This window comes from Cynocephalus volans, chromosome 12, assembly GCF_027409185.1.
Source record: "Cynocephalus volans isolate mCynVol1 chromosome 12, mCynVol1.pri, whole genome shotgun sequence".
Lineage (NCBI taxonomy): Eukaryota > Metazoa > Chordata > Mammalia > Dermoptera > Cynocephalidae > Cynocephalus > Cynocephalus volans.
The window spans coordinates 68101513-68122338 of record NC_084471.1 but is presented as its reverse complement, the minus strand read 5'-3'; the positions used below and the strand labels follow the sequence as shown (position 1 = coordinate 68122338).

General features: G+C 45.2%; 1 protein-coding gene across 3 annotated transcripts in view; it reads left to right on the top strand.

The window, feature by feature from the left end:
• The window catches only part of ACVR1B (activin A receptor type 1B), a 34590-nt gene extending 14046 nt beyond the window's left edge, over window positions 1-20544 (top strand). For 2 of the 3 annotated variants that reach the window (XM_063115526.1, XM_063115527.1), the window contains exons 2-9: window positions 3876-4115; window positions 4900-5148; window positions 8081-8311; window positions 11081-11248; window positions 12217-12373; window positions 13382-13506; window positions 16064-16194; window positions 17528-18759. In XM_063115526.1, the coding sequence (XP_062971596.1) occupies window positions 3941-4115; window positions 4900-5148; window positions 8081-8311; window positions 11081-11248; window positions 12217-12373; window positions 13382-13506; window positions 16064-16194; window positions 17528-17653 (1362 nt within the window). In that variant the 5' untranslated portion in view covers window positions 3876-3940 and the 3' untranslated portion in view covers window positions 17654-18759. Of the gene's footprint in view, window positions 1-3875; window positions 4116-4899; window positions 5149-8080; window positions 8312-11080; window positions 11249-12216; window positions 12374-13381; window positions 13507-16063; window positions 16195-17527; window positions 18760-20007 lie in introns of those variants that run through there. The other variant, XR_010025009.1, reaches the window with a different exon arrangement.
• Window positions 20545-20826: the final 282 nt, after the last annotated feature.

The following is a 20826-nucleotide window of genomic DNA, read 5'->3' as shown; positions in this document are numbered from 1 at the left end:
AAAACCGTGAGGCATGAGGGCAGCACAGGCTGATTTGGTCACCAAATCTTGCATACTCTAGGACCAGATGGTTGCCCAGTGAAATTTGAAAGAGGCAGGTTTAGTGCACCTAAACAGGACAGTGCTCCACCACTAGTGCTAAATTTGTGAAATTTGTTATCCCCAAGAAGAATTAATGTAAGTTAAAAATCGTAATTACTGTAACTTCAAGGAAGTGTTAGATACATTCATGGACCTTTATCTGTTAGGACAGGCTTGGGGTGTTGCAGCATGCCTCTTACCTTTTGAGCTTGCTGCCATTACACTGTGTCCTCCCACACCTGTTCCCTGGTGATATGGTCAGAGGCAGAGTATTGGGCTGAGTGGCTGTGAGTCCAGCCCTGTACAGCAGTTCTTGGAATTGCAAGGTGAGCCACGGCGTCACTGAGTCCCTTGTCTTTTCTCAACCTGGCTGTGTTGGTGCCTTTGTAAGACGCAGCTAGATAGAGTCTGCCCAAGTTGGGACGTGTTAACCTTTCTCAAAACACAACCTCTTTCTTGAATCAAATTTGCATTTATATCCTGCCACAAACCACCTTCTAACCGTACTTTGGAACCATGTTCAAGTCCTGCCATGGTGGTTTTGTCTTTAGTCCAGGTTTGACTAACTTGCTAATGACAAAAGCCTATGCTAGTGAGGCTTTTGTTCTGACCACTTGTTTATGTGTAGAGTGATTTTGTCACTCCCCTGTGATTTGGTTTTCCAAATTGTGTTATTTTTACTATGTCTCTTTAGTCATGAAATAAGGAGAGTTTTAGGTATGTATTGTTTATATACACGTGTGTAGACTTTTTTACCTGATGAGTCATTATGAAACAGAGTATAAGGGGCTGTTATCATTAGTCCAGATTTAGCTTTTCAGAGAGAACTGAGTTTAGTCCCTTTCTGGTTAGTCATGAGGAAAATGAGGTTCAGAGAGGCTTAAGTGACTTGCCCCAAGTCATACGACTGGTCAATGGCAGAGCTGAGATTTGGGCAGCAGCTTCTTGCTGAGATCTTGCTGTGATTTGCCACTTCCTAGTTAGTGGTTAAAGAGACACATTTTACTTAGGTGGTGTTTTTTGCTTTGTTTTTAGGTTTTACATTGACAGGAGGGATTAATATTTATTGAGCATCTACTATTTAAATAACTTTTTAAATATGTTATTTCATGTAATTATTACATAGTCCTGTGAACTGGTTATTAAAAGTCCCACTTTACAGATTAGGAAACTGGGGTGGAAGGTTAATAACTTGCTCAAAATCATGCGATTAGTATTAGAGCTGGTATTTGAGCCTTAGACCTTTCTGACCAGTTCCTGCCATGAGACCCACTGTGGCCCTTAGTTATGGTAATTCAGACTCTTTCAAGGGCATAGGCTGTAGTGATGGTTTTCTTAAAAATACATCTTTTGCAGACTTCTCACTCTGTAAAATATGTAGATGTACACAGATACGTGTAGAACAAGCCTTTCTCACGGTACCCACAGTACTCAGCAGATGTTTGGCTAATCTTCATACCATCTCTGTGAGGTAAATGGTGTTTTCTGGTTGGGCAGTTGAGGCACAGATAGGCTCAGGGACTCACCCGGTTCCTTATCGCAAAGCCACATGGCCCAGCTCCCAGTTCCGGTCTTGGTCCTGTCTAGCATAGATTTCACCACTTTTGTTCTTTCCTGTCTTACACCAAGATTGTTTAAGTACTTCCCAAAAATAATGAGCCACGTGTGGGTGTGTTCATTCTCCAGAATGAATCACTGTGAAAGAGGCCATGAACCAACGAAAGGAGAATAAATATCTGAAATCAGAGAGACTCCTGACTCTTCTGCCCCACTAACTGATGGACTCTGAAGTGAGCTCTTTTTTAAAAAGCGGCTGTGGGTTTGGCCTTGTGTGTCTCACTGCGCTCAGAATAGTCCTCTCTTGAAGTTGTTAATTTTCCCTTTCTTGCTTCCCAAAATAGACCCAAGGCTGTTCCCTTTGCCGGACATCACAACACATGTATTGAGAGGTGTGCTCTCCACGGGAAACCTGTTTTGTGCCTGAATGTACATCCCCTCTCACACAAAGGGGAATGGAAGTTGGCTTTCTTGGATTAATGGGATTCTGGCATGAGTAAAAGAGATTTGGATCAAGTATTCTGAGAGTTGCAGATGTAAATTTAAGTTCACAAGATGAATAAAAGAGGAGCAAATAAGGGTATTTGGGGGGAAAAACAAGATTGCTTAGTCTTTCTGTCTAAAAGGGTTGGAATTGAAGTTCAAGAGAAATTTACTTTTAAAATTCCTTTTATGATTTGGATCCTAGTCTAACAGGTACCTACTTTAAGCTTTCTGTTTTTAAGAAATAGCACTACCCAAGCTCTGCAGCAGGTAGCTGCATGTTTTGGAATTTCTCCCAGAAGAAAGGAATCTGATCAAATGTGGAAAAAAATACAGCAGGCGTACAATGGAGATCTGCACTGTCTGTCTACCTGTCAGTACTGCCTCTCCTTTGTTCCCTTGGGTGGGAATGGCAAGGCATTGTCTCACTTATAGAAAGCCTGAAGAAGGAGGGTTGGACACTTGAGATATTTAGAATCTGTCTTTGGATTTGAAAAAGCCAAGAGATGCCTTCCAGACTATTGGAGGAAGAGACAAAGACAGACTATTTACAGCCTACACGGGTGAGTTATGACAGGCTAGCTTTTCATGGGACTGGTCATAAATGTCTCTTCTCTAGGAGCTTACCGAGAATGCACTCCCACTTGGGATCCAGACAGTATTCACTGTCTCCCATGCGATCTGGGACTCGGGTGGGTCCTGCTACCTCCATCCCAGATGAGTGAGGGCTTCACTCCATGCTGTGAATCCCAGCTTCATATCCTCAGTGGCCAGAGCCCCAGTCCTGCCCATCCTGAGAGGTCAGGGCTAGGTTAGGCTCATGGGAGACACTGTTGGGGAGAACCAACTGCTGCTGTCTGTGCTATTCTTGTTGGTTGGATAAATAAAGGATTTCAGATTCCAAGGGCTGCTGAACTGGCTTTCAGAGGCGCCAAATTCATTTACAGTCGTTTCCTGTCAGTGGGACACACTTGTGTTTGATACATACCCAGCAAGACCCGCCAGTCCCAGAGGCGATTGTAGACACTGCCTATGTGAAAAGAATCCAGTGTGTATTTGCGTGCACACACACTCACTATCCAGTGGTCTTTCAGGATGGGTTACATTTATTGAGCACTTTTTAGGCACTATCTCATTTAGTCCTCACAATAATTTTATGAGGTAGGCACTAAAATTCCTCTCATTCAAGGATATCCTTTTCGCCCCTCATGAGAGGTGCACCCAAAATGGGCTAAAGGGAGGAGGACAGCAATGGAGTGGTCAGGGAAAGCTTTTCAAAGGAAGTGACATTGGAGCTGAATTTGAAGAATCTGTAAGAATTGGGCAGGGGTGTGAGAGCAGGCCTGCTGCATCTGGGAACCTGCAGGCAGGCCTGGTGTTGAGAAAGGTGATGGGGTCAGTAACAACTCCAAGGAACCCTAGGTGCTTTTGCATGGAGTGTGTGTGTGGAGGGGGGTGTCCTGTGTTCTCCTTCCTCTCATCAGGCATCTCAGTTTGAAGGGAATAGTAGTTGCTCCATTTCTTACAGGCATGAAATAGAGCTTAGAGGGAACCAGTGAGGCCTTGAAAGCCTTGTTTGTGAGCTGGATAAACAGGTGACAAGGTTGTGTCCCAGTTGAAGAAATCTTTCTGGCCCCGTCTCTATAAAAACTCCTTACTTTGGAACATCAAGTATGCTAAAGGATTATATTTAAGTTTGGAAGGGGACCCGGCAAAGATCTCACCGTCAGTGTCTGCTCCCAAATTTCCTGCAGCTCTGTGGTGTGCATGCACTAGCTGCCTGCAGGCCAACTACACGTGTGAAACAGATGGGGCCTGTATGGTTTCCATTTTCAACCTTGATGGGATGGAGCACCACGTGCGCACCTGCATCCCCAAGGTGGAGCTGGTCCCCGCTGGGAAGCCCTTCTACTGCCTGAGCTCGGAGGACCTGCGCAACACTCACTGCTGCTACACTGACTTCTGCAACAGGATTGATCTGAGGGTGCCCAGTGGTGAGTGCACACCCTCGTGGGGCCAGTGGCTCATCTTGGAGGCAGGCAACCCCTGTCATGTCATTGTTCTCTACTTTTCCCCAGTCCCTTGGTTTGATGATAGGTAAAGGTGTCTTTTGGGTGGTCCCTAGGGTAACAAGGGATGGGCTTTCTCCCACGTCAGTTTTGTAGATTAGAGGATGAGAAGGCAGATTTTCAAGTTAGTCCCAGAGGTGCCAGCTATTGTTGAGTAATGGCTGAGCAACCATAGGCAGCAGTGAACAGTGGAAGAGCCAGGCAGGGATCCCCATGGGAGGATGTGGGGGACTGCTCCGAGAGGATGACCATCAGAGGAACGGGGCCAGAATTGGAAAAGGATGCTGATCAAGGATGAGAAGTACGACATACCATCCTTTTGCAGGTCCACCGTTTAGGAAGTATTACTGGGGAGGTCAAAGGAGTAGGGAGACTGGACCAGAGCTTTGAGGGGCTTTTCTAAGTTGAAGAGAAGAAACTGGCGTATGTCTTGGAGGCTGAGCTAGGAGTAGTACCATGGAACATTGTGAGATTGCAAAGTGGGTTGTGAGTTTGACTGTTGAAAGGGGCACCTTAACTAAAGAACCTTGGAATTTGAGAGCATCTAGGTAGACAAACTAGCCCAGTAAGACCAGAGAGATCAAAGGAACCTGAACACACCAACAGGGAGAGGGTCTTCTCCACTTTGGGGGAGGTGCTGGGGATGAGTAAGGCCACGGCTTTCCCTTGTTTTTACTTTGTTCTTTCCCTCCCCTCTCACTTGACCCAGGTCACCTCAAGGAGACTGAGCACCCTTCCATGTGGGGCCCCGTGGAGCTGGTAGGCATTATTGCCGGCCCGGTGTTCCTCCTCTTTCTCATCATCATCATTGTTTTCCTGGTTATTAACTATCATCAGCGTGTCTATCACAACCGCCAGAGACTGGACATGGAAGATCCCTCATGTGAGATGTGTCTCTCCAAAGACAAGACGCTCCAGGATCTTGTCTACGATCTCTCCACCTCAGGGTCTGGCTCAGGTACTGAGTTCTCCAGGCATCGTGTTTGTTGTTGGCTTTCACCACTGTTTCCCAGGTTAGAGTATGCTGAGGAAGGCCGGGGCCTAGTTTGTTTCCACCAGCACTGAGTCATTTGATTTCATAATTCTGCTTCTTTTGGAGTCTGACTTGTCATTAGATAAGACTATGGGTTCACAGAAAATCTTTCATTCCCTGGGATTCCAAAGGTCAAGTGCTAAACTCTCCACTGCAGAAACCCTGCCTCTCTTCAGGTCTTGCAACTGTACATCTCTTAGAATTCAGCCAGTTCCACCTGAGCAGCGGAGTGCTCAATTTAAGGGCCCCTTTTGAGAAACAGGAGTGTGCCGGATTCCTGTGAGGTGATGACAGCTAATCATTGATCTCTGAGCAACCACAAGGGGAGTTTAAGGATACTGAGTAAAGCTTAGAGTAGGGATTTGGTGAATCATTGACTTGTTCCAGTTGCCCAAGGGTTTTTGGTGGGGGTTAAAATAAAGGCAGCTTGGGCTTCCAGCATAGCATCAGCACCACTTCCTGTACTGCCTGTTGTTGACCGAGTCTTTCTCAGATGAGGGAACTGAACCGAACACTGGACCTTGGCGTGAGACCAGAACTTAGGATGAAGGGAATTTGGCTTGTTCAGGTCTCAGGATATAGCTCAGCTAGCTATGAGATGTGAACATGACTGCAAAAGAGTTTTTTTTAATGAAGATAAACCATTATTTTAGTGACAGTGGTATTCCATTCTTATAAAAGAAAAATATCCACAAAGATCACTATGGCCATTCTAGCTAAAACACACAGGATCTTATTTGTGAGAATTTTGTGTGGGGTTTTTTGGTATGTTTCCTTGCTGTGGGACAAGACTATTGTTCTGTAGGGAAATTGTGCCATTAGTCATGGCCAGACATTCCTCCTTGACACAAGGAGTACTTTGAGCTGTGACATCTTCCGAATTTCAGTGGTTTTGCCTTTATTAAGCTCTGCAGTAGAGAACATCAAAATGATGGATATATTTTAAAGCTGCATATTTTTAGAAACAGAAAAGATATAGGACTTGTTCTTTGCTGAAAGAGTTAGGGCAGTGGTTAGAACTGCCTGGCTGACTGTGTGCCTTGATTTGCTGCTAGAGGAAGTAGCTTGGGTTTTCTGGAGTCTTTTTAAGGTCAAGACCAGCTGAAGCTAGGGAAGTTATCATGGTGGTTCTTTAGACTATTTAGTCATCTGGAATAAAATGGTTAATAACTCTTTCTCCCTGGGTGGTTTTAATCCATTCTTCATTCAGAATATACAGTGCTTCCAAGGTGTTGTATTTTTAATAATGTGGTTTTTAAAGTAATAAGTCTATGCTGTTTATGTGACTTTCAATTCATTTTAATAAATATATGCTGAATACCCTCTGGGTGATATAGGATAAAGAAAGATTAAAAAGAGGCTCACCCAGGATTGGATGGAAAAGACAGGGGTTGTCAGGAAGAGTCTCACAGAAGAGGATGCACTTAAAGGAGTCTGAAAGAGTGAATTGGAATTTTAAGAGAGGTGAGAGGGCATGGAATAAGCAAAACACTGTGAATAAGAGGACAAAAAGTCATGAAGAGTCACAGTATATTTAAGGAACTTATGGTAAGGAGACCAGCAAGGTATGCTGGTGCTGGGGGATGGGGGAAGACAGGCTGGCCCAGGTGTAAGGGACCTTGGGGGCTGTGCCTTATCTTACAGGTAAGAGGCAGCTACTGAAAGTTTTCATGTGGGAAAATGAATGTTCATTTTTTCCTTTGGAAGGAATTCTGGCCGTGGTGTGGAGGATGAATTCATTCACCAGCCTCCTGATAGGAAGAGTGGGATGAGGCAGGGCTGTGTGTGGTGTGCAGAGCAAGAGCAGGTGAGATGACAGACCAGTTGGAAGTCTTTTAAAGAAGGGCCAGAAGTAGGGCAAGTGCACAGGGGATGGAGAGGAGGGGTCTAATGTGAGAAACATTTTGGTGGATCTGTACTGTTGTAGTTGAAAGCATAGATAATGGAGACAGTCGTAGATTTTAATCTCTGCTTTGCTACTTATTGCTTGTATGCATTTGAAAGTTACATAACCTTCCTCTGAGCCTGAATTTTCTCGTCTGTAAATCGGGGATAATTTAGGTGGTTATAAGGAAATGAGGTTATTTATGTAAACCCTGTAGCGTAGAGCCTAATGCATACTAAGCATGCAGTAGATGGTAGTCCACAACTGCCAGACCTAGGGATTGATAACACATTTGATTAGTTGATCGGGGGAGGGAGTGAGAGTCAAGTCAGTCATGATGGTATGGGTGATTAGATATATGGGAAACACTGAGTGAGTCAAGTGAAGCAGAAGTGAATCCTGTAAAGACAGTAGAATGATCTTAGGCTGAGCATGGGTGGTCCCCCATTCTGCATCTGGAGCGCCACCTGTGAGCAGAGCTTTGCTCACTTTGGGTTTCAGTGGGAGCCTATGGGCCACACAGCACCGCCCTCTAGTGGCTAATGAGCAGAGTGGCAGCAGTGTCTCAGCACACTGGGACACTTCGTTTTCTCTGCCTTCTTTCCTTCCATCATAATGAAGCGATGGGAGTTTATTGGCCCACATGTGGCTGGCTGAAGACTTGGTAAATCTGGTCAAACGTTTACATTCAAATGTCATCCCTACTGAGAAGAGAAGTCACATAGATAAGCAACAGCTAATCATACGCAGTTCCCTTTCTGTGCTCACTTACTCGTGATCGCACCTGGCTCAGCCTTCTGTAGATTACCTAGACATAGTGCAGGGACAGCTGCAGCTCTCCATGTATAACGGACCAGTGTAGAATGGAGACACAATTTTAAGGACCTTTCCAGTGTGGCAATGAGTGTGGGGCTTACAAAGTTTAGCAAATTTTTTGCAATGTCAGGTTTCTTTCCATTCTTTGGTCCACAGGGTTACCCCTTTTTGTCCAGCGCACAGTGGCTCGAACCATCGTTTTACAGGAGATTATTGGCAAGGGTCGGTTTGGAGAAGTATGGCGTGGACGCTGGAGGGGTGGTGATGTGGCTGTGAAAATTTTCTCTTCTCGTGAAGAACGGTCTTGGTTCCGGGAAGCAGAGATATACCAGACGGTCATGCTGCGTCATGAAAACATCCTTGGATTTATTGCTGCTGACAATAAAGGTAAGGGGCTGGTTACAGGGTGTCCCAAAGACGGCAGCATTTTCAGATGGAGTGGTGACTAGAGAAATGGGACAGCTGTAGACACACAGCTCTGTTTGCCTCCATAGTTATTTCTCACAGAAAGAGAATCTGAATAAGGCCATAGCGCCCAAACTTTTCTTGAGATGTGGAGCCTTTTATTACGTGAAAAGCTTATACAGAAACTTTTATTCTGTGAAAAGCTTATATAGAAACCTAGGTTACTGAGGAAATAAGCAGTTATTAAGCAGGTAAACAAGATATACCCCCTCACCCTTCCTGCTCATTTCTTTTCCTGGACACTCTCTCAAATTCACCTCCAGCGTTGTCTCTGCAGGGCACCAATAAGTTTATTTTGAAAATCGCTGGATTGAGGAATTGTGGCCTTAGCACTGCCGGGAAGGGGTAACCACAGCAAAACATGTAGTCCATGTTCTGGATGTAACCAGCATTGTAGACACTTTACAGTGGAGCAGCCATAGAAGACCTACCTCTCCCCGAAGAGTCACCTAGTGGCCTTCAGGCTCAGCTTTTGGTCTGGCCTGTACCTGGGGTCTCTTATTTCCTCCTTCCTCTCCTTTTTTTGCTCTAATTTTGTAGTATCTCTTGTATGCCCAGGCAGATCCCTGTTTTTGAGGACCTCACTGACCAGCAAAGGGACAAGTGAACTAACAATTATAGGAGGGAAGTGCAGGCTGTTCTAGTGAGCAGAGCTTGGGGGTGAGTCACACCTGAGCTTGATTGAGACAAAGGTGGCAAGAGGTGCTTAGGAAGAAAAATCCATGGGAAGGCCACTGCAGACATGTGCCAAGGAGAGGTGTGTTTGGGACCCTGCAAGTAGATTGCAATGGCTATGTCACAGCAGAAGTCAGGGATAGAGAGAGGTAGGCAGAGGCCAGACTATGAGGGGATTGTATTTCATTCTGAAGATAGTGGGTAGTAATTGAAATTTCATTTATTAATAACATTTATTTGCTACTGTGGGCCAAGACCAGCTGCTTGGATCATCTCATGTAAGAACAAGACACAGTTCAAAATAGCTAGAAGAGAGGATTTTGAATGCTCTCACCACAAAGAAATGATAAATGTTCGAGGTAATGGATATGCTAATTACTTTGATTTGATCATTACACAGTGTTACAAGTATTGAAACATCACACCATACCCCATAAATACGTATAGTTATTATGTATCAATTAAAAACAAAATAAAAAAAAAAAAAAAAAAAAAAAAGAACCAGAAACAGTCTGTGCCCTCACAGAGTTTCCAGGAGGAGGGGACAGCACATGGTAGGTAGTACACCTGGCGTGCAGAGCGGGCCACGAGGTGCTGGGATTCATGCTTCAGAAGACTCTCTGGCAGCTGTGGCTGTTCGCACCCGTGGCACAGTGAATTTTAGAAGTTAGAAGATGCTAAGTATTTGTTTTTCATTCATAAAACACCAGCAGACTGCTCATTCTTCACATTGCTGTGGGGGTTTTTAATGGCCTCAACTGCCCCCGAGCTGAAGAGTCTCGGACTCGGATACAAGGGAAGAGGAGGAAGGGAGAGTTTCTTACTCCCTCTGAGGAAGCTGTTCCTTTTTAAAACAGCCTCATCTTTTGATGACATTTAAATCTTATGTACATTTAAAGGATCAAAAGATGTCTTCCCTTTTAACTTATTGGCAAGGTCTGCAGGACTTCGGGGCTGGTTAGAGTGAGAACACTGTGTTGGGTGGGCCCCTCATTTGTGATTAGAGGAGGGAAAATTTGTACGCGTCCGGGAGCCCTTCCTTTATTGATTCTGATAGCTTGTGTGAGTAGGGAGCTGGCTGTCGGAACCCACATTAGGGCCAGGGAGGGAAAACACCGGCCTCCTTCCTTCTTGCCTTTTTAACATGATATATATAGTATGGTGCCCTGGAACTAGCACCAGCCTGGAAATTGGGAGATCTCAATCCAATTTTTAGTCTTTCTATTGAGAGCAGCATTGCTTAATTAGATTACCAGCTTTTGGCATTTCTTTTCATCCCTCTCCACTGCCCTCCCCTTCCTTCCACTGCCCTATGCATAAAAGAGAGAAAATGAAGGGTAACCTATCCACTTTCCATTGCGCTTCTGAAGGATAAGGTAGCCTCTCTGGGAATACTTGGAAGTGGTGGGCTATTCATGCATTGAGAAGTGTTTTTTTGGCCTGGAATACAATATGCATAGAGGAGATCTTTTCTCCTCTCACAGAGAGCTCACAGCCTAGTAAGAGCAATAGGCTGAAAAGAAGCATTACCAGTGAGATAGGTGCTGGGGTCAGACTGTGTTGAAAGGGCCAGGGAGTGCAGAGGAGGGCCTTGGAGGCGTTCCCCCCTGGCAGAGGTGCATGTGGTTCCAGCACATAGATGAGCGAGTCCGGTCAGGATCAAAAGCAGCCTCACAGACAAAACTGATGATCCCTGTTACTTCCCTTGCGCACATGCTTTCTCTTTCCTGGATTCCTCACATTTCACATGTGGCGTAAGGTAGAGAGGTATGCAGAATGCTACAGCCCGCCTAGAAGAAATAAGGGAGCAGGTCTAACCAAGAAATGCCATTCCTGTGTCCTTACTGGCGCCTAGACTGGTGACCACTGCAGATGAGATGGGCATCAGGAGCTGTGGGTCAAAGGTTTGAGTCTAGGTGGCTATTAGGCCTTGTGTTGTACACATTCTTCCCTTCCAACCCTAAGCTTTTTGCTGAGGGTATGCCTTTTCTGGAACTCGTGTGTGGTTCTCCACAGATAACGGCACTTGGACACAGCTGTGGCTTGTGTCTGACTACCATGAGCATGGCTCCCTGTTTGATTATCTTAACCGGTACACAGTGACCATCGAGGGCATGATCAAGCTGGCCTTGTCTGCTGCGAGTGGGTTGGCACACCTGCACATGGAGATCGTGGGTACTCAAGGTGAGTGGACCCAGCCAACAGTGGCGTGGGCTGAACTTTCAAGTGTGTACGGTCCAGAGGTGGTTTTTACTGAGAAAGTTGGGGCTGGACTTCAGGAACTGTAGACTGATCTTGAGCTTTATTCGCATGAAATCAAGAGCGATCTCTTCACTTCTGTTTTTAGAACTCCCTCAGAGAACTCTGTGACATCAGTGTTCAGTTATTTGTTAATCAATGGCTTAACACAGTTGTTATTAAGTAGTAATCATCTCAGAAGCCCAGGTATGTATGTAAAAGAATGGAACTAAAAAGATAAACCAGTGCAACAGCAGCATCAGTCCAGTCATTTCACAAATTCATTGTTGGGGCAACTGGCTTAAGACTGCTTGGTGGATTAGACATTGGGCTTTACTAATCTAGGAAGGCTTTCCTGGAGGAAAAAGACCCCGAGCTCCACTGCTTGTTGACCAAAATATTGGCTCTTTGGGAGATCATGGATCTTGTCACAGTGGCAGGTATGATCTCTGATGCCTGGTAAACCAGGACAATAGCCCCGCTGGCCACAATGGAAAACCAGCCATGAAAATTGGATCCTGTTCCTAGCCTATGCAGTGAAATTAGTTAGCCTCTTCTTCGGGCCTCTTTGATCCTGAGAAACTAGCCAATGCAGCAACTTCTCTTTGAATTCCCTTCAGGGAAGGTGAGTAGTAGTATTAATAGTAATATTAGCTAATACATATGCCTTTGCAAGGTCTTTACTTGCCTGTAAGATTGCATTTAATCCTCACAATGTTCCTATGAAGTGAGTACTGTTGTTCTGATTTTATGGATTAAAAGACCAAGGTACTAATGGGTTAAGTCACTTTTTTGGGTCATGGGTTAGCGGGAGGCAAAGCCAGGACTTGAACCCACACAGTCTGGCTGTAGAGTCTGTGCTTTTAACATTTATACTATCTTTCTTCAAAGATCCCTGGTTTTTTCTCTTCCAGGGAAGCCTGGAATTGCTCATCGAGACTTAAAGTCAAAGAACATCCTAGTGAAGAAAAATGGCATGTGTGCCATCGCAGACCTGGGCCTGGCTGTCCGTCATGATGCAGTCACCGACACCATTGACATTGCCCCAAATCAGAGGGTGGGGACCAAACGGTAGGAAGGCCCTGGCTCTGCCCTTGCTCAACAGCTTGTCCCAAGTATCCACATGTGCCATTTCCCGTATGCGCAGGAGGAGGAGGTGTGGTCCTTGCTCTCAGACAGCTGAAGGTTGAATTGAACATCCACTCCCCGTACTGGGAAGCTACACAGTTGCATCTAACATACACGAGTGCTGAGAGCACAGCTCCATAGAACCGTGCACACATTGGTGGTATTTGAGGTGGGGGCAGCAGAGAAGGAGAATCTAGAGCAGGATTTAGAAGGGGATAGGCACCAGGCTTGGCTGTGAGGGGAGAGGGAAAATATTGCAGTCCAAAGGGGTGGCTTGTGCAGAGACCCCTCAGGAGTCAGAGAGCGTGTTCTACTTGGGATTTGGAGAGCAGGTTTGCCAAGCTAGACAGAGCAGAGGTAATCTAGGGTAAAGCTTGGGGGCCTGCTTTCCACCTCACACAAGGGCGAGGGAAGAAGTAAGGAATTGTGATTGCAGACTTTGTGACCTCATGAATTGGAAAGGGAACTGCCTTGCGATAGGACCGAAGAGGGGGTCTGTTTGCTGAATCTAAATGGATTTCATTAAATTGTGCTGATTTTTTCTTTCCTTTTGCCTTGAATGATTTGAATGAATGACCCTGGTAGCAATGAGGTATTATGTACTATTACTGCCCATGTGACCTACAAGTACCTCTGCCAAGAAATCAAAAGTTGCTTCAAATGAACAAATAATCTTGATGGTTAAAAAATAGAGATGTGTACTGGCCAGCTGCCCCCCCCAAAAACACAAATGCCCATAAGAGTCACCTAGTGAAGACAAATCATGCTGAAGTATTTAGATTCAAATCCAAAACATGGGGTTTGCAGTGAAAAGTGCTCACTTTCTCCTCCCCAAGGGACTTTATTGGGGTGATGCTCTCCCACATTCAGAAGGCCCCTGAATGAATACTTTGATATAAAGAGAGCAATCATCATTTTCTACGCATGACCATGTTTCTTTTTCCACTGCAGATACATGGCCCCTGAAGTACTTGATGAAACCATTAACATGAAACATTTCGACTCCTTTAAATGTGCTGATATCTATGCCCTTGGGCTTGTATATTGGGAAATTGCTCGAAGATGCAATTCTGGAGGTATCTTTCTATTTTGCTTCTCTTGCTCCTACCTCCCGGTTCCAGAATGCTGGATCACCTGAGGGTGCTGGTGTTTTACTGCCCCCTTTCCTTTTACAACCTGTTGGATGCCTGGTGCCAGAGCCGAATCACACTGATGGTTCTCAGCAAAGGTGTGGAACATTGGAGGCAGCTGTGCTAAGGGTGTGTTTACTCCTCAGACCACCTTGTTAAATAGTGTTTTATATTGGGGTAACCGTTCTGAAGGCTCATTTGGCTTTTTTTTTTTTTTTTTAATAAAAAAACAACACATTGTCTTTATTAGCCCATGGAGGTGGGGAATGCCCTGGGTGCAAATAGCACAGGACTGGTACAGGGGTCTCCTTTACATTAGAGGCATATATTCTAACACACTGGCTGTCACCATGTTCCTTGAGAACCCTTGTATTTCATTGCTGAAATAATGGTAATTTCTCAGTTTGCAGAAGTGCATAGAATTTTTTCAAAATGAGAGTTTTTCCCCCATATTTTTTAAAAAAATCTTTGGCATTTGCAACTGCTTATTCATGTCAGAATCCAGGAAAAGATAGTATCAGCTTTAGCAGAGAATTTAATCATCAGCTTATTATATCAGTATTTTATGATGATCTCCAAGTATTCTACCACATGATCAAGGTCCTGCTCTCAGCCATTTATCTCTGATGTATGAGATTCCAGGGCAGTAGAAGTAGGCAGACTGGAAGGGCTGGCTGGTTAGCTCAGTTGCCTAGAGCATGGTGTTGACAACAACAGTGTCAAGGGTTCGGATCCCTATACGCCCAGCTGCCAAAAAAATTTTTAAAAAAGAACTGGTATAAGTCTTCCAGCAGGATCCTTTTGTGTGTTGCTACCCTTTTCTATCTATGATATGTTTGGTAAGATCCACATTATGGAGGAGGTGTACAGGTATTATTCATGGAGTTGTACCTCTTAAATTTTGATCAGTATATACAGAGAAGACAGAAAAACCTGGTCACATAGGTCTTAAACTGTGAATAAGTTTATTTCTTCTTTCTCATGACATCTAGAAATTGGGGCTAAGTATATAGTATTACTAACATTTATTCACCACTTGCTATGGAAAAACTCTTTTAATCTTTACTACAAACTTATGAAGTAGGTACTGCTATTTTCACCATTTTATGGATGGAGAAAATGAGTCAGACAGGTTAGGTAATTTGTCCAAGGTCACACAGCTAGTATACTAGGATTTAGACTCCAGCAGGCTGAGGCTAGAGCTTAAGTGCTAAACTGCCCCTTAGATAATTAACAAGTTAAACTCTGTTTAAAAATCTTTCCCATTAGCTCAAGACAGCAGGGTTTTTTTCTGGAAAAAGGCATGAGAAAAAAAAGTACATTGGAGTTTTTAAGCTAACTTTTTATTATGAAATCTTGCCATTTGTAGCTCTAAAAGATAAGGACTTGGGGGCTGGCTGGTTAGCTCAGCTGGTTAGAGCATGGTGTTATAACACCAAGGTCAAGGGTTCAGATCCCTGTACTGGCCAGCCACTGAAAAAAAAGATAAGGACTTAAAAATGCAATACTGTTACACTTTAAAAAATGAATATAAATTCTTAATATCATTTAACATCTAGTCAGTGTTGAGATTTCCCCAGTTGTCTCCTAACTTTTTTAAACAGTTTGTTCAAATCATGGTACAAATGAGGTCTGTCCATTGTGGTTGATTGATACACCTCTTAAGTCTTTTCTAATCTACAGCTTCCCTGTCCATTTTCTTCCTTCTTCACTTTATCTTATTGGAGAGTCCAGATCATTTGTTCTGTAAAGTTACCCAGGATAGATTTTGCTGATTGCTTCCTGAGCAGTTCATATGTTCTACTTTTCTGGTATTTCCTATGAAGTTAGCATTAGTGGCAAAATCCTTCATAGGTGTTATTCTGTACTTTCGTTACAAGGCACATAATGTCTGTTATCTCTCTTTCTGCGATGTTAATGCACAGTGATCATTGTCCAAATCCAAATTCATTAGAGATTGGAAAATGCCAGTGTTCTGATTCCATTAATCTTCCATGTCTTAGCTGGATTTCTCCTTTAAAGTGAAACTTCCCGTAACTTTCTGTTTGGTTACTTAGCTATCTAGTTTGAATAGGAAAGGCAGTAAAATTTATTTACCATTTTTTAAAATAATGAATTCATTCCCTAGCATCCTGCAAAGGTGACTGAGGTTTGTTTTTTTAAAGAATCATTATGAACTGGTAGATTTAAAAATACTGGATTCCATTGAAGTTATTAGTCTTCTTATTACTTAAATGTTCTCATCTTTGGCCAGTTGGTGCCTTTTGAAGGACCCCAATAGACTTTGATAGTTTTCCTTGCTTTTTTGGTACAAAAAAGATGTTCCCAGCCAGTCTTATATATTTTTTGTCCCATACCTAGAATCAACCAGCTTATCCAAGGAATCCTAGTTCATCTTAGCAAGAAGTGATAATTACAAATCACAATGTAGGTGTTGTCATTGGCTTTTGAGCAATTTCTTCCTTCTGTTGATAACTCAGGTAGATATTTTCTTTCCTCCCAGGAGTCCACGAAGAGTATCAGCTGCCATATTATGACTTAGTTCCCTCTGATCCTTCCATTGAGGAAATGCGAAAGGTTGTATGTGACCAGAAGCTACGTCCCAACATCCCCAACTGGTGGCAGAGTTATGAGGTAGGAAGCTTCCCTGCCTCCTGTGGCTTTTCCATTTGCTTGATTTCTCTACCTTAGAGAGGGGTTTCTCGACAATGGGCCCAACCCCCAGGGGTACCCCCTAAGAGTGTCAGTTATTATATACTGTTACATCTTACATACTGTGCCCTTTGAAGATGACAGCCTAGTAGAAGAAAAAGGCTTCATCCCCAGGGTACGGATAAGGGAAGTGGTCAACGAGAGATAGAAGCAAAAGCTGAACCAGAGTTATTACACCTATCAAATCAGAAGAATGGCTCTGGAGCCACGGGGATGAGCTTGGCTCTGTAGAAGAGTGAGAAAGAGGCATCCATAAAAGAAGCTCTTAGACTGGGCGGAGGAGAATGAGGGGACAGAGAGGAGTGTCTGTCTCAAAACTAATACAGAGGGTGATGTGTAAAGGGGTTGGGATTAGGATGGAGAACTTGAATTTGGGAGCGATGGCAGATGAAATGTGGAGGGGACAACATTTGGTGGAAATAATTGAAATGAGGACGGATTTGTCACATAGATTCCTAATGCATGTGGAGGTTGGGTCTTATGGCCTTTGGGGGAGCACAGCTTGCTTAAGCTAAGTGCACACAGGCTTCCTTTTCACTTGTGGCTCTGCTTTTCTTTTTACTTATTTTTTCCAGCTTTATTGAGGTGTGATTGAGAAATAAAATTGTCAAGTGTAACAATGTGCTGATTTGATTTACGTATATATTGTGAAATCATTACCACAGTCAAGTCAATTAACACATCTGTCACCTTACCTAGTTACCTTTTTTGGGTGTGTGTTGAAAAAGGTTAAGATCTATTCCCTTAGCAAGTTTCAAGTATATGAGGGTACTTCACAAAGTTCTCGGGAAATAGGATTGAGATAATATGAATGTTTCCATGAACTTTGTGCAGTACCCTCGTACAGTACAGTACCGTACTGTTCATCCTAGTCACCATGCTGTCCATTAGGGCCCCAGAACCTATTCATCCCATGTAAAATGGGGAGAGGCTGGCTCCACTTTTAAAGTGTAACCACTAGAGGGCGCTTCGGCAGTTAAGAACAAAACGACTCAGCTCAGCTTTAGCTGATGCCTTACCATTGTGTAAAGGAGCAGCACGTTCCTGAGGATAAGGGTGAGGCTGAAAGAGCTAGTTTCCAGCTGCAGCTTTTTCCTTTCATCTGTACAACCTGTCCCCAAAGGAGGGAAGAGCCAAGGAAGAGAAAAGCTTGCAAAGCATTGCCCAAAGGTGGTGGGAGCTGTGAGGGTGCACACTCTGTGCCGAGGGAGAGGTGGCACGGTCGGGTTGATGGCCTCTGGGTTTCTCTTTGCAGGCACTACGGGTGATGGGGAAGATGATGCGAGAGTGCTGGTATGCCAATGGCGCGGCCCGCTTGACTGCACTGCGCATTAAGAAGACCCTCTCACAGCTCAGTGTGCAAGAAGATGTGAAGATCTAACCTTGTTCCCTCTCCCCCTACACGCAACCCTGGGCAGCGAGAACTACACACAGCTGCCATGTCGAGTGTACGACGGAGGCCTACCTCTCGTTTCTGCCCAGCCCTCTGTGACCAGGAGCCCTGGCCTGCAAGAGGGACAGAGCCCGGGAGACTCGCTCACTCCCATGTTGGGTTTGAGACAGACACCTTTTATATTTACCTCCTAACGGCATGGAGACTCTGAGAGCGAATTGTGTGGAGCACTCAATGCCACAACTCAAACTGGTTGCAGTGAGAGGTCCCGCAAACCCGCTGTGTCTGGCATGAAGCCAGGAGTGGTGAAAGGGGTGGCCTGGAATGGCCAGGAGGAACCGAGTTGCTGCCAGTGCTGAGCAGCACTGAGGGTGTTCCTCTAAGGACCAACCCACGGCACACCGAGGTGGCCCAGAGGAACCGAAGTGCAGCCCCTCTCACAGACAGCGCTGAGCCACGAGCTCCCCTCCTCTCTCACACGGACATCTGGAGGGACTGCCAGTGGAAACGGAATCTGCCGCCTGTCTGTCCAGCCGTGTGTGCATGTGCCGAGGTGCGTCCCGTTGTGCCTGGTTCGTGCCACGCCCTTATGTGTGTGTGTGTGTGTCTGTAGGTGTGTACTTACCTGCTTGAGCTTTTTGTGCATGTTCAGGTCGGGGGGTGGTTGTCATGCCGTCTCTGTTTGCTGGTGCCTCTGTTCAGTAGTGAGCAGCGTCTAGTTTCCCTGGTGCCCTTCCGTGGAGATCTCTCCCTCCCCTCTCGCTCCCCAGAGCCCCCCATGCCACGGTGGTGTTCCCTGCCCTTCCTTGTGTCAGCACAGTTCTCCTTCTCCATTTCAGACTGTGAAGCCAAAGCTGGCCCACTTGTCCATGGCAGAAGAGGCTTTGGGGTCACAATGTGAGGGAGGGAGGTAGGATGGGCAGGGAAAGAATCTTGGTGGAAGTCTTGGGCAGTGTGATCAAGCCAGCCCAAAGGCGGCATCCTCAGCAGCATCAAGGAAGGGCCAAGGAATTTGAAGCAAGATCTTGGGACTCAGATTGGAATGTGACATCTGTCTTTCATATCCCAAATTCTGGAAACAGCAGTGTACATGTTTGGTGGTGGTGGGTTTGGGGTGGGGAAGTGAAAGGGGGGACAAGGAGTCGGGCGGGAGACTGGGGTGGGAGGGAGGCATCTGCATGGGTCTTCTGTTACTGGATTAACTGATCAGGGTGGAGGGAAAATGAGATTCGCATCCACTTCAGGGGCCCTACTAAAGGGAACAGCCTGAGCTGAACATGTTATTTAACCTGAGTATAGTATTTAATGAAGTCTAGCAGCACGGTTGTAGGTGGTGATTTGGTCAGCATATCTTAGATATATAATAACTTTGAAGCCATAACTTTTAACTGGAGTGGTTTGATTTCTTTTCTTTTTTTTTTTTTTTAGTTTTATCGGGAGGGTCTGGATTTTAACTTTTTTTAATATTAAGTTTTGTAAGGAAAACCATCTCTCCGTGATGATTACCTCTCAATCTATTTGTTTTTAAAGAAACCCCTAAAGCAAAAAAACAAAAAAAATTTCCAATCAAATGCACATAGCTCAATCACACTGGAAATGTTTGTCCTTTTACCTGAGCCTGTTCCCACTCAACGATGAGATTTCCTCTTTCCCTGGGGGCTCAGCCTCTCTTACATTCTGTCCCTACCCCAATTCCCTGAGTGGTTTTTGCTCTAGGGCTCTAGCCTTTTGTGCATTGTCCAGCTGGTGGCACCCTCTCCAGACGTTTATTCAACTGATGTGTATTGAGTGCCTGCTGGGTGCCAGGTGCTGGGAATACATCTGCCAACAAGACAGGTGCGGGTCCTACTCTTGGAGCACTGGAGGAGGAGCTGATTCAAGTTAAGGTTCTAAGAGCCTTTTGAGCCTGGAATTATTGTTCTTACATAAGACCACTGAGGAAAGGGGATCCCCCTCCAAAGAGACCAGTGGTGGGCAGTGAGGCCTGGGGTTTAGAGTCCCAGGTGAGACCCCAAATCACTGCATTCATTCTGAGCCCCCTTCTTGCCCCCAGGGGAGGAACATCATGTGTACAGCCTTAGAGCATCCCTTCCTCGAGCCTGAGAGTCTCTGCCAAAGCCTGTGGAGGAGGGAGAGCCCTCTCCCTGCCCTTGGTCTCCCTGATGCTCCTGGCCTTTCTATTTATTTTCCTGATGCATTGCTTCTTTCCTTGATTTAAAGGAGATCTTCCGCTAACCCTTTGGGCCAATTTACTGGCCACTGACTAATTTCCCTTGATTACCAATTGTGTCATTAGGGGGACCTTCTTATCCACCCCTGCTGACTTCCTACCTGTCCATCAGCCCTGCAGCAGAACCCTGGCCGTTATAGGTGATGATGGAACTTAGACTCCTCTGCCTTGAGTCACAACTAGCCTCTGGGATCTGCCAACACGTGTGTACCCAGCGACTCCCAAGCCGCTAGCCCACTCCCCAGGTGGCCCTTCTATCCTCACCACGTATGCAATCCAGCTCCTCCACCTCTGGAGAAGACAGCAGTTTTGGTGAAGCTCCCATGCCCACCCTTGCCACTCTTAACACCAAGTGAAAGTTGGGGAGAAACTAAAGCTGTCCTTTTGGCCCCCAGAGGCTAAGCCTGGTCCATAGGGCTACCTGCACCTCTGGATCCTGGATTCACCGACCAAGTTCAAGCCCGTTCTTATGTCGCCATCGAGGCCCCCGAACGGCATTCTCGGTACTTCTGTTTGTTTTTGTACATTTTATTAGAAAGGACTGTAAAATAGCCACTTAGACACTTTACCTCTTCAGTATGCAAATGTAAATAAATTGTAATATAGGAAATCTTTTGTTTTAATATAAGAATGAGCCTGTCCAATTTCTGCTGTACATTATTAAAAGTTTTATTCACAGAGCTTTTCTGGTGCCATCTGTCTTACATATGTGAAATGACCACCAGCTTTGGGCTGGCAGTTGGGAATGGGGCAGATGGTTCTAAGGTGGTTTCTACCTACCAGTGGCCAGGGTCTTGATGTTAATGCCAGTTGCAGCAAGTCACATTCAGAAGAGGTGCTGATCTGCACGTCCTGGGTCTTCCTGTGACGGTTGCTCTGTGTTTCACAGGGAGGGTCTGGCATGTAAGTGAGCGGAAGACAAACCGAGCAC